This window comes from Manis javanica, chromosome 18 (genome assembly GCF_040802235.1).
Source record: "Manis javanica isolate MJ-LG chromosome 18, MJ_LKY, whole genome shotgun sequence".
Classification (NCBI taxonomy): Eukaryota; Metazoa; Chordata; class Mammalia; order Pholidota; family Manidae; genus Manis; species Manis javanica.
The window spans coordinates 6,819,002-6,831,610 of record NC_133173.1 but is presented as its reverse complement, the minus strand read 5'-3'; the positions used below and the strand labels follow the sequence as shown (position 1 = coordinate 6,831,610).

General features: G+C 38.2%; 1 protein-coding gene across 11 annotated transcripts in view; it reads left to right on the top strand.

The window, feature by feature from the left end:
* AGBL1 (AGBL carboxypeptidase 1) overlaps positions 1-12,609 on the top strand; it is an 822,820-nt gene that overhangs the window by 248,178 nt on the left and 562,033 nt on the right. For all 11 annotated transcript variants that reach the window (XR_012127046.1, XM_073226990.1, XM_073226992.1 and 8 more), the window contains exon 18: positions 9,790-9,970. Coding sequence is in view for 10 of the 11 variants with exons in the window: in XM_073226990.1 (XP_073083091.1) it covers positions 9,790-9,970 (181 nt within the window). In the remaining variant the exon portion in view is untranslated. The remainder of the gene's footprint in view (positions 1-9,789; positions 9,971-12,609) is intronic.

Genomic DNA, 12,609 nt, shown 5'->3' with positions numbered 1-12,609 from the left:
GGATGAAGAGGAGCAATTGGGGGTGAACTGAGGATTTTACCTTAGCATTTGGAACAACCGCAAATGAGAACAGTTTGGAAACTGCGACCCGGTCAGTTTTTTATTCTGATGACATATGGGCCAGAAAGATTATAGCTCCAGTGTTTGTGAAAAAGGGCATGTGAGCAGACAGACCCTGCTCACTGGGGAAGGAGCTGTGCCCTGGAGGTCTCGAAACAGCAAGAGAGATCCAGCCCACCCTCTAATTTTCTGAAGTCCATTATTACTAGTGATTACCTTCACTCTTTTCTTCATTGTCCCCCGACTTCTGACCACTTCATTACTGACTAGCACTTGCATCTGAATACTGGAGAAAGAGAAAAAAGAAATGAAGCTCCATGTAATCTTGCGTCTTGTTAGGGTCTCTACTAAAAGAATACAGGGGAATATAATAGAATCAAAGGGGATTGAAGTCATCGGTTAAAAAAGTTTCATTTTTTATCTACCGTATTTTCATTGCTCTGGATAAGCCCTCACTTTAGTGCTGCAATGACCTGTAGGAGTCTTTGTTACAAGTCAGGAACTGAGATTTCAAAAGAATTTAGTTCTCCCAAATCCATTCAGTTAGGATGAGGCAGACCAGGTCGCCAACCTCACTTCACTGATTCATAATTTACAGGGTGCTTTTGTTTTCCAGAAGTATATCATGTTGTGTTTCGTCTCAGTAAGATTCACTCTAGCCTTCTTTGTAAGTACAAACACAGAATAATACATGGTCAAATGGAAAGAACGTCGGATTTATGGTTCAGAGCACCTACATTATTCTCTTTCTCTCCTTCCTAGCTGTATGAAAAGAGGAGAATAGTAGCTGTGTTGCTTGCTTCACAGACTTACTCTGGGCACGAAAGGAGTGATGTAGGTGAAGTGTCTTGGCAACTGCCAAGTTTCTACAGAGATGCCAGGCGTGTTTTTTACATAGAATCTCACACATTTCAACAGAACTGGCCAAGATCTTTTGTTAATCTGTCAGAGATCCACCAGTTGTGATAACATTGAAAGAGTTTAAGGGACTCTCTTATTTTGTATTATTAAGGAAATTCTAAGCAATTAGAAATGTGTGAGGACTAAGTGATACAATCTTTGGAGAGAAAGAAATGCTTCTTATTTTGCAGATGTTAAGATTGTCTACTTCAAGTTTACAACATCCTCAATGGGAAATTTTTGAAAAAGGTATAGGAAAGTTCAAGAACTTGGAAGTCCCAATGAAAACATTCTCCCTTCTTTTGGAAACCACGTAAAAAGAACATGTATGATAGAAAACAAGAACACACATTCCTATTTCTGCGAAGTGAGAACATACACTTCTAAGTATGTTAAGAGCTATTGGAAGCAGTCCAGTCTTCCAGTATCAAGGTGGAAGGAACTTGGAGAAAAATGGAAAACAGAGAGTTCCACACCAGGTGGTATGTCCTTGCACCAGGTGGTATGTCCTTACACCAGGTGGTATGTCCTTACACCAGGTGGTATGTCCTTATACCAGATGGTATGTCCTTGCACCAGGTAGTATGTCCTTGCACCAGGTGGTATGTCCTTGCACCAGGTGGTATGTCCTCACACTCAGCCAGTCTCACAACTGTAGATGAAATGAATGGAGAAAATACAGAATGGGAGTGTGTTCACTTCTAGCACACCCATACTAGATGACATACTAGAGGGTGATTTTTCAGGCAGAAGGAAGCTTACGTAGATGCAGTAAGGAGTGAAGAGTGACTAAATGGGTAAATGCATAATTTAATTTAAATTAACACTGGCTTTATAACACAATAGATATAAATGTTCTCTGAATTTTAAGATTCATAGTGGGAATTAAAATACAATAATTATACTATGAAAAATAAATGACACATATTGTAATCTTTAAAGTAACTACAGAAGAATAAATATAGAACTACAAGAAATAGAAATGTATGACTATAAAACTACAAGCTAATAGAGAAGAAAAAAAGGAACAATGGGAAACCAATCAATCCAAATGAAGACAAGATAGGAAGGACAACAGATGATAGGATAGTTAAGATGAGCCGAGAACAAATAATAAAAGAGTAGTGTTAAAACCATTTATGTCATTAATTGCACCAAATGTAAATAGACTAAAAATATTCCAATTAAAAGAAAAGAAAAGAATGTTAGACTGAATAAAATACAATATCCAACTGTGTGGTACTTCCAAGAAGTACCTACTGAAAAATTATAGAGAGGTTGAGAGTAAAGGGATAAAAAAATACACATAAATACAAACCAAAAGAAATCCAACATAGCTCTGTTAATACAAAGGAGAAGCAAAAATGAAATGTTTTAGTAGAAATAGAGATACCTTTATAACAACAAAAGTCCAGTTAGTTAGGATAACATAATGACTAAATCTGTTTTCTGGTAATAACATAGCTTTAAAATAAAGAATTGGCAACACTATAAAGAGAATTAGACAAATCCAAAGAATCATCTTTATAGACTTTTAATGTACCTCTCCCAGTAACTCATAGAATAGGGAGACATAATATCAAGCAAGAATATAGGAAATATGAACTGTTTGACTAACAAATCTGATTTAATTGATGTATACAGAACATTTCACTCAACATTCTTTTAAGCACATGCATAACATTTATAAAATGTCATCATATGCTGGCCAGTGATCTAACTACCATTTTCAGGCCTTAGTAAAAGACCAAAACTATCACAACCAAAGAAAGTGAAGGAAGGAAAAATAAAAATGAGGAGTATGAACTAATGAAACATAAAACAATTATAAAATTTAGTTTTTGGAAAATACTGAAGATGATATGCTCTTTTTGAGAATGATTAAGAAAACATATAACCCTCTACATAAGAAATAAAAATAAGAGACCAGTACTAGAGATTCTTAAATTTAATAACAGGAATTTAAAAACAACTTTATGCCATCAGACTTGAAAGTAAAGCTTTAAACACCAAATTATAGAAAAGGTATAATTGTCAAACTGACAGAAGAAATAGAAAATTTAAGTAGTTGGATTTTTTATTACATAATTTAAATGTTTAAAAATAATTTGGATTCATTGTTAAGTAAGTTGAGTTATCATTAAAATCTCCAGAGAAAGAAAATTCTAGGCTGAGACATCCTAAAGGATATCCTAAAGGATATCATAGCATGGAAAACATGAATCTCAACCCTTATATCATATCATATAATTCAAAATTAAGTTGCAAGACCAAATGTAAATAGACCTAAATGTAAGAACTAGACCATAAATCTTGCAGAGAAAATCAATTGCCACATTTTGTTGGAACATAAAATATCTAAACCATAGAAGAAAAAAAAAGGATAAATTTGACTTTACCAAATTGAAAAACGTTTGTGCTTCAAAATATATAGTTAAGAAATGAAAATGTAAGTCACCACTTGGAGAAGAATTTACTAAACATGTATCTGTTTAAGGATTGCATTTAGAATATGGAAAAAAAACCTTCAATCTCAATAATAACCTTATTTTAAAATGGGCAAAATGCTTGAACAGACACTTAAGAAAGCACAAAATGGTTAAAAAGCATGAAGGTCCTCAACCTTATTGGTCACCAGGGAAATGCAAATTAAAACAACAGTTAGACCCCAGCAATTCCCCTATTACAGTGACTAAAATTAAAAAGCCTGACAATATTAAGGATCAGTCAACATGTGGACCTACTGAAACTCTCAAACGTTGCTAGTGGGCATGCAAAATGGTATAGACTCTGGGAAAGAGTTTGATAGCACCTCAAGCTCAGCAACTGTAATATTAACCTTACTATAATATGCAGAAATTCAGTTTCTACATGTTCACAAAGAAAACCCAATACACAAATGCTTTTAACAGCTTTATTCATAACAGCCCTAAATTGGAAATAAATTGCATGCTTACTGACAAATGAGGGGATAAATACATTGTGGCCTGTCCATTGCTATGTGGTACACTGAAATATAAGTCAGTGGCTAAAAGGAAGAAATTATTGATGCATGCAACACATAGGTGACTCTCAACAGCATTATGCTCAGTGAAAGAAGCCAGACAGAAAGGTTATATGCTGTGTGGACCTATTATTATGAAATTCCAGAGAAGCCAACATACAGAGACAAAGAGTAGATTGGTGGTTACAGAGGCTAGGGTTGAGGTGAGATGATGGCCTGCAAAGGGGAATGAGGGGCATTTTGTGATGATAATTATGTTCTATTTCATGATCATAGAGGTTTTATAGCACTGCATACATTTGTGAAATACACTGAATTGTAAAACTAAAATTGGTGAAATTAATTGCATGAACAATGTATCATAAATAAAGTTAATTTAAAAACAGAGATTGAGGCATCTCTACATATTGATGTAGAAAGATCTCCAAGACATATCGGTAAATGAAAAACACGTGGTGAAGAAAATGTGCATGTATCTCTGGTGGAGAACAGGAGTATAATGTATGCTATAAACAGTAATATAATGTATGTGATATAATGCATGCAAATTCACCCACTATACATCTTTTCAAATTTTCTTCTTTCCTTGATGTTTTCCTTTCCAGTTCTGTTTCCTTGTCTTTTTGCTCACTCCCTAGCCCTTCAGCTGGGTTGATTTTTAGCCACTCTCTTCCAGAGTTAAGGTCAAGTTAGCTGATATGACCTTGAGATCGCAATCTGCTCTTTCGGCATTTCTCCTGCTCCTTAAATGCAGTGAGTCTTCAGCTTCTGCAAAAAACTACTCTCTGATTACATCTTTGCAGAATGATTTTCCATGGTGCTTCCCCAGCTTACAAGATTGTCTCCAAACTCCTTAGCGTGGGCTGTGAAACAGGCCTGCAGAAACGGTTGCCAACTTAGTTCTATAGCTTCACTCCCATTCTGATCTTCAGTACAACTAGTGCTCAGTCGCATAAAATCACTTACTCTTCCTCAGGCTTTTTGTTTTATGCTTTATGACCTCTTTATTTTACAAGTACATCTGCTGAGTTCTCCCTGCTTGCTTTTTGTCCTCTGGCAAACTCTTACGCAAACTGGATGAACCAGATCAAATGCCACCTCTTCTGTGAAAATTCATTTTCTTCTTCTCTCTCTTCATGGTTTACTACCCTTTGAAAATATGTTGCCTTTATGAAACCTGACATATGATTGTTATTTTCTGAAGAGGCAAACATTCTAGATAGGATAAAGAAGACATGAAAATTACCCAGATGACCTCCACTCACAGATGTGTCTCTGCATAGAGATACCTTTAAGTAATAGTTGTAGCTACACGCAAATGGGGTCCACTATGATACAGCACTTGGCCTTTTTTTTTTCCAACTCATCATTATGTCACAGGTATCTTCTACTATCAACAGAAAGAGATCTATGTGCTCTTTTTAGTGGTTGCCTAGTATTGTTTTATGTATCATTTCCTCAACTTGCTTCTTGTAGAGGCACAATCAAGTCCCAGTTGCTCAAATTATTGTAAATAATACTGTAATGAGCATTCCCCCATGCTTTGAAAATGTCCTGACACATATCCCTGATCACATTGGACATAATTATCTGTGAGCGTGTCTTTCCCACCAGAACTAGTATTAGTTCCCAGAGGGCAGAAACCACCATTTCTCTTGGCACCTTCAGACCTTGCAGGGTGCCAGTAAGAGCTTAACATATATTGTTGAAAGAAAGAAGGAATATCTGAATGGAGGTTTATATAGTTGGACACACGTGTGTATCATCATACGTGTCTCCAGTTCTGGTTTTCACTGGCCTTGAGCCTGTATCTCTTTGGCGTTATACAGTTCTCTCCTTGTTTCTGACCCTTTTTAACAAACACCATTGCCAATGACATAAATTCAATTCATAACTTTAAGAATTAGAATATTGCCAAACCATGACCCTTGTCCCTGCCGCCAGCCCCCGACCCATAGGTTTTTGTGACCTCAGAACAGATTTTATAAGTGGTTCAGTAAAAAGTGCAGATTCTTGACATTCTTTGACTTACCCTAAGCAGAGATAAGGTTTTGAAACAAAGTATCAGGTACAAGAAAAAAAACACATAGTGTGTGTATTGCATACTATTTACAGCTATTGTTCATTACGGGTTTTCTGGAGCACAATTTGCTGCTACAACTGAATAGTCCCATAAGTTTAAGTCACCACTGTGATGGCAAAATAGCTTTAAATCACAGAGAGGAAGAAAGGAAAAACAACTAGAAATGGCCTAAAATGCTGCTTATGTCTTCATGAGAACCCACAGTTTTCCCTATTTGCTTTTTCAGGATGCTCAGAACAGCCTGTTAGGTCTTGAGGTGTATTACAATGTAGAAATTATCAACTGACTCTCCAGAGGGAGAATCATGTTATTGACATCTCTTTGCAAAGGCTACATTTAGCTTACTGACCAACGCCCTACATAGTACTGGGCGTCAGAAAACGGGAGCCAGCTGGCCCAGACAATGCGAGCGTTCAGTTGGTGTTGACAATTTACAAGAGCTTAAGCTGCTATTTGTATTTCTTCCTGCTGGGCTGGGAACACTTACAATTGTTCAAAATGCTGTAAATGAACATAGTTCAAAGACCACAAAGAGAATGATAGGGAATCATAGAAATGAAAATGGGCCACTGATTGGGTATAAATTCATCAAGCCTCTTTCTCAACAGATTTTTTACAGGCATGCCAATACAGCTTGTTTTTGGAAAGTAACTGTGAGTAAATGATACAGTGGGATAGTTGACCTTCAGGGAACTTCAGTTGTGCTCAGCTAGCCAACTATATATCCCCTGCTTCCAGTAATCTTATTTAGTAAGTTCCAGTTAGCAAGTCATTAGTTTTATATGCAAAACATCCAATCCAATACTCAATTTCTTCAGAAATTTACATAACTCACCTTGGTATACAGTGGTGGGACCAAACTCTGGAATTTGAAATAGGGCTCTAAAAATTGTTCTCTATTCTTCTAGGTCCTACTGTCTCTGATAAAATAAATGTGTTACCTATAATAACATCAGATTTTTTTTTTCTGAAACATGTCTTTGGCATGTCTTTCTCTTGCTGAAAAACCTGTCCCTGACTTTCTGTACCTTTAAGTAGTGGTTCTCAACGGTTCTGTTCTGGAACACATGCATCCTATGTTCTTGTAACTCTCTTTCACTCTTTTCTCCTCAATCTGGAAAATATTATTTATAGGGTGGATATGAAAACTGATCGTATATAAGTGAGACTAGATTTTATCAGGACATAGCAGAAGTGTGATTGCATTAGCCTGGCAACATGGTGGTTTTGATGGTCTCAAATATCCAGCCAAAGCGCTAAAGAAGCTAGTGAAGCTATAAGGTCACAGCTTAAGGAATCTTTCGAGAAGCCTGACTCTTTATACCTTTATAGTCACCATCTTTAGCAGGTGACTGATTCTGCAGTTGACTTCCTCACTTGAAGTATCATATCTACATTCAAGAAAAAGGAGAAGAGGAAGGTCAAGAAACACAGACCAGGAAAGCATTTGTCAGGGACAGACTGAATCAGTTTTCTAGACAGACTCACCCTGCTACCGTTCATGTCTCACTGGCCTCAGCTCTGTCACGTGGCCACTCCTCCCTAGAAGACGATCCACAGAGCTGGGTGTTTGAACCTGGGCACTTTCTTTCCCTCCCCAGAATTGGATCTGGTAGTAAGAAAGAACGAGAGAGGGAATACAGGACAGGCAACCAGCAGCTTGTGCCGTGTGTGTGTGTGTGTGGTGTGTGCATAATACATATTTTACAAGCAAACATTGACGTTTATTGGTAACCAATGATTCGTCAGTAGAATCTGTCACTAATAGCGTACCAGTAAGACACTGACTGCATGGTTGAGAACTTGTGACCTACAGAATAAAGTCCAGATCCTCAAATACAATATATCAGGAGGGACCTTACCAGTTTAACACCAGCCTACTTTAATAAAAGACACCATTTTCAGTCCCTTTGTCTCAGCCACTCTCCGTTATTGGATGCACCAGTTTTCAATCCTCTGTGTTCTTTGCATGCATCTTTTTCTTTGCTTAGAAAACCATTTGTCACCTTCTCTCTGGATGATACTTACTCTGCAAGACCCCGTCCAAACAGTATCATATCTCTGGAAATGTTCTTACCTTTTTCAGTCAAATCTGTATTCGGTGCTTTATGAACACCTCCATTAGTTCACTTGTATGTTTGTCACTACCGGCAAATGCTGTGGCCTCTAACAGAACAAGGACTGTCATTTATTCAACTTTTTCTACCAAGTGCCTCCTGCAGGTTCTGGAATATGCTCAAGACATCTGCCTAAGGAAAAACATAACCAAATATTATCCCCCATATATACATGACCTACAGATTGCTGGGGTGACCTGCCCTCACCATAGTCAGTAAAAATGTATTGATCTATGCCTCTTAAACCTTGATTTCCATGGCTGTCAACAGATAGTGTTTTTCTCTTAACTGATGATAGTAGTAATATAATTTAGTAACTTAAAAAGTTCTTTGTATCTTTTACTACATTGTTTTTAGCTGTGTTATTGAGAGTTAATCAGTTTTGTCTTTCTTTGCAAAGAATTGGAGACATAGTTTGTTCTCTCAAAAAGGCTACTGTTTAAAGGAATAAGATCCATACTTAAATCATAGTGATTTGAATGAAATGGAAAGAAATAACTAGGTGAATATTCAGGTGTTCAGTGACCAGGGTATTATATTTGGCTTAGTTCTTGTCACTGGGGTGGTTTTAGGAGTGATGTGGAGTTGGGTGAGGATACAAAGGGAAAAGAGAGTCAGAAAACACATGCACACAATTGGACAAAAGGCTAGAGGAGACGTGTGGAGTGCTGCTAAGATGCCACATCTTCCCCATTCCCAGCCCGAGTGTATAGTTACAGACATCTCTAATCAATCAAAAGACATTTTCCACCTGAGCCCAGAGGTGGTCTCTGAATACATCACAACACTGTAACGTTGCAGATGTCTTTTACCAGCAAAGGAAGGAAGGCAAAAAGCCTATGTTTCTCTCATCAATGCATTCTCCATAAGGTCTCTTCAGATCAATAAGCTCCCTGTGACTGGGCAGAGAGTGTTTTCTTGATTCCTTTGGCAAAGTAAAAAAAATACTGCAACTCAAAGATGGAGCTTCAGATATTTCACTCTTGTCAAATCTCTCTCAAGCATTGGGCTTAGTGTCTTCTAGTCACAAAAGCAAGTTCTGCACTGACTCCTGTTTCTTCTGGGGCATGAGAGTGACCATCCTGCCCCAGACTTTATCATTGAGAGGGGAAGGAACAATGTCCTGAATGCAAACAATATGCCAAGTGCTTTATATTTACATATTTTTGTTTTTTTATAACAACCACACGAGGACCGTGTCATTGTCCCCATTTTGCAGATGAGAAAATAGGCTTAGAGAAATTAAATCATTTGCTTAAGATCTTACAGCTGCTAAGGGATGAAAGTAAGATTCAGCCTCAGATCTGTGACATCCACCATTATGCTATTGGACTCTGGAGAGCTAATTGTGTCTTTAGTCTCAATAAAATCTGCTTCCTGGATTCTTTCCATGCCTCTAAAGTACTTATGTTGCAAAACAGCCTTGACCCTTAACTATATACTTGCTTGAGTCTTGCAGACTGTAGAGGCAGATGGAAAATGGATAAATGTAGAGCAGATACGTATTAGAAACAACCTATTTTGACTCATTGCTCATCAGGTGTATTTCTGGTCCCCTGGAGATTATCTTGATGGAAATGGAAAGTATATTTAGGTTTAATTTTCTCATGTCCATTTTTCTGCAGGGCAGCGTCCATACCAGGTGATCACTGCCCGAGTTCACCCAGGAGAGAGCAATGCTAGCTGGGTGATGAAGGGGACCCTGGAGTTTCTGGTCAGCAGTGACCCTGTGGCTCGGCTCCTGAGGGAAAACTTCATTTTCAAAATCATCCCCATGCTCAACCCAGATGGTGTCATCAACGGCAAGTATGTCAGGGCCCTGGCCCAGCCTGGCCCTCTTTTATGTCTCCATAATTACACATTGTCACATTGCCTACTGGGTGTGGTTAGAGAGGCATTGATACTTGGGCAGGAATAAATTTCTTGGACTTCTGTTAGCGGGTACGAATAACACATGCTCTCCATACACGTTGATGTCAGTCTCATAGTTTCTTTGAATCTAAAGAATTAGATTTACAGGCAGTTCATACCAGAGGGAGCCTTAGAAATAATCTAGATAAACACTCTCCTTTTAAAAAGGAGAAAATTGGTGTCCATAATAATCAAATGACTTGCCCAGATCATATGGTGGCTTAGGGACAAAGTCAAGGCTCAAACTGTGACTTTATTGCAGCTAAGACCAATATTTTTATTTCCTTACTAATGTTTACTGCAGAGAAACCTTTATTCTCTGGTGTACTTTCTAAGATTCTGGCTACAGCTCTAATAAAGCTGTCACCTTATCTCAATAGAATGGCTGGCATGGTTGAAAATGGCTGTGGTATGGCTGAAAGTGGGTTCCTCCTTCCACTGAATTGTCTGGGGTCTGGTACAGGAGGGGAAGGCAGTGTGGTGCTTCTCTTCATTTAGTTCCTACGTGCCTTCAGAACATAGAAAGATGAGGTGTGTAGGAAGGGGTCAGCATTTTCTGAGTTTGTGAGTTGAACCCCAAATATCAGAACAATCCCCAAGGTTACACAGCCAAGTGGCAGGGTTATATCCACAAAACCTGTCTCAAACCTTATGGAAAGAGACTAAACACCCTTCTTATGGAACTAGTTGGTTCCTTTTACTATAAGAAAGGGCATATCAGTATCCTAAGGAAAGAAAACAGAATACAAGATAAATAGAAAAATTGAAAGAAAAAGCATTCTCAAAGGCCCAAAATGAAAAAAAAACTTTACCATAATATCAGTACTAAAGCAGAAAAATTTCAGGTTTAGCAGACTGAGAAAATAGAGCAATATTAAAAAGGTGAAACAGAATAGATACAATAAGAGTTAATAAAGATATAAAAAAAGAAAACAATTTAAAGAGATAAAATTGAAATGACTTAAAATAAGTAAGAGACTGCTTTAAGAAAGATCAAATAACAATTAGTTTGTTTAAGAAAAAAGCTAAATAAATGTTAAACAGTTGAGAATAGAGTAGCTTCCCAGGACGAGCATAAAAAGGGGTTTTGGTCAGTTCAAAAGGTTAAAAATTTAAAGATGATAAATATAAGAAGAGGTTCAGAATAAATTCCAAATGATAAAATACGTTAAGCTATGCTAACATGCAAGCAGGCCACAGCTATAGGCTGTAAAAAGAAAATTTCAATAGACACATGCACAGAAAAGGAAGAAAGGTGAGTGAGGCATCTATGTGTTCCTAACAAGTTTCTTCATTCAGTAGCTCCCAGACTCCATTTTTTTTTTGGGTGGAGGGTTTTTTTGGGCAGAGAGCAGAGTTCTTTGTCTTCGCCAGGGGTGACTGGTTGGTCTTCCCGCACGAGTGAGAAGCAGGAAGCCAAGTCCTGTAAAGAGCATCAGCGGGCTTCAGGCAGCAGGTGTGCTTCCTGTTTCTGGAGCTGGATAAAGCCTCAAAACTAAAGAGTTCTCCCTCAGCTGGCTCCTGCCATGCCTCCTTTAACTTCAGAGAAGAGCTCGAAGATATGGATGAATGGCTCCTCCCTCCTGGAGGGGCCAAAGATTTTATTAGCAAGGTTTCTCAGCATGAATGGATGGAAAACAGCTATGCAAGCCATCCTGAGGGACATGATCCTGTTTCAGCATTCTCTCATCCACACTGGCTCTTCTCTGGAGTTCCTCCTTCCATTGAATTGTCTGGGGTCTGGTACAGAAGGGACAGAGCCCTGGCTTTACAGCCATAACTCTAGTTTGGAATTCGTGCTTTTCCCATGATCTTCTCAGTTTTCTCTTCTGTTGGAAGAGTAAGATAACATGTTCCCTATTGACCTGACTGGGAAAGGTCTCCTAAGCCCAAGGCAGAATCCAAGCTTGGGTATAAGGATTGTAGTTTCTCCCATTTCAAGGGCTCCCACCTCCAAATCAGGGGTTTGATTTAGGTCTTTGGTTGAAAGGCTAATGTGGTCTCAGTCACTAAGCATCCTCCTGGCCTGGATACAGTTATTTTCAGCTCACAGCTGGCCGTTTTGGATTCCCTAATGGCAGGCCAGCTTCTTCTCAGTGACACTGCCATTCATCATCATTACCATTATTTATTATGACTAAAATTACTCTTTTTATTTATATAGCATCTTTCATCATGGAGCTCAAGGCACTTTACAAAATACTTAGATCACCCAATCCATTTTGGCTGAAAGGGGACTTGGAAATCAAAACACTATTCTACTGATAGAAAATATACAGGTCATTGTCAAAAGACTTGGGTTGCCATGGATGCATAACATCTCACAATAGAAGGGCTTGAATGGCTCAGCTCATGAACTCTCCTTAGAACCTACCTTATACCCAGTTTATCTAACTTCCACATGCATTCTTTCTATGACTGACAGTCCGTTTCATGGCATGCCCATTCCATTATGTAAAATCAGGTAGATTTGTGTTTTTCTGTGTTTTAACCTTTGTCCTATGAACTTCACACATTTTAGGCAGCCTTACCTT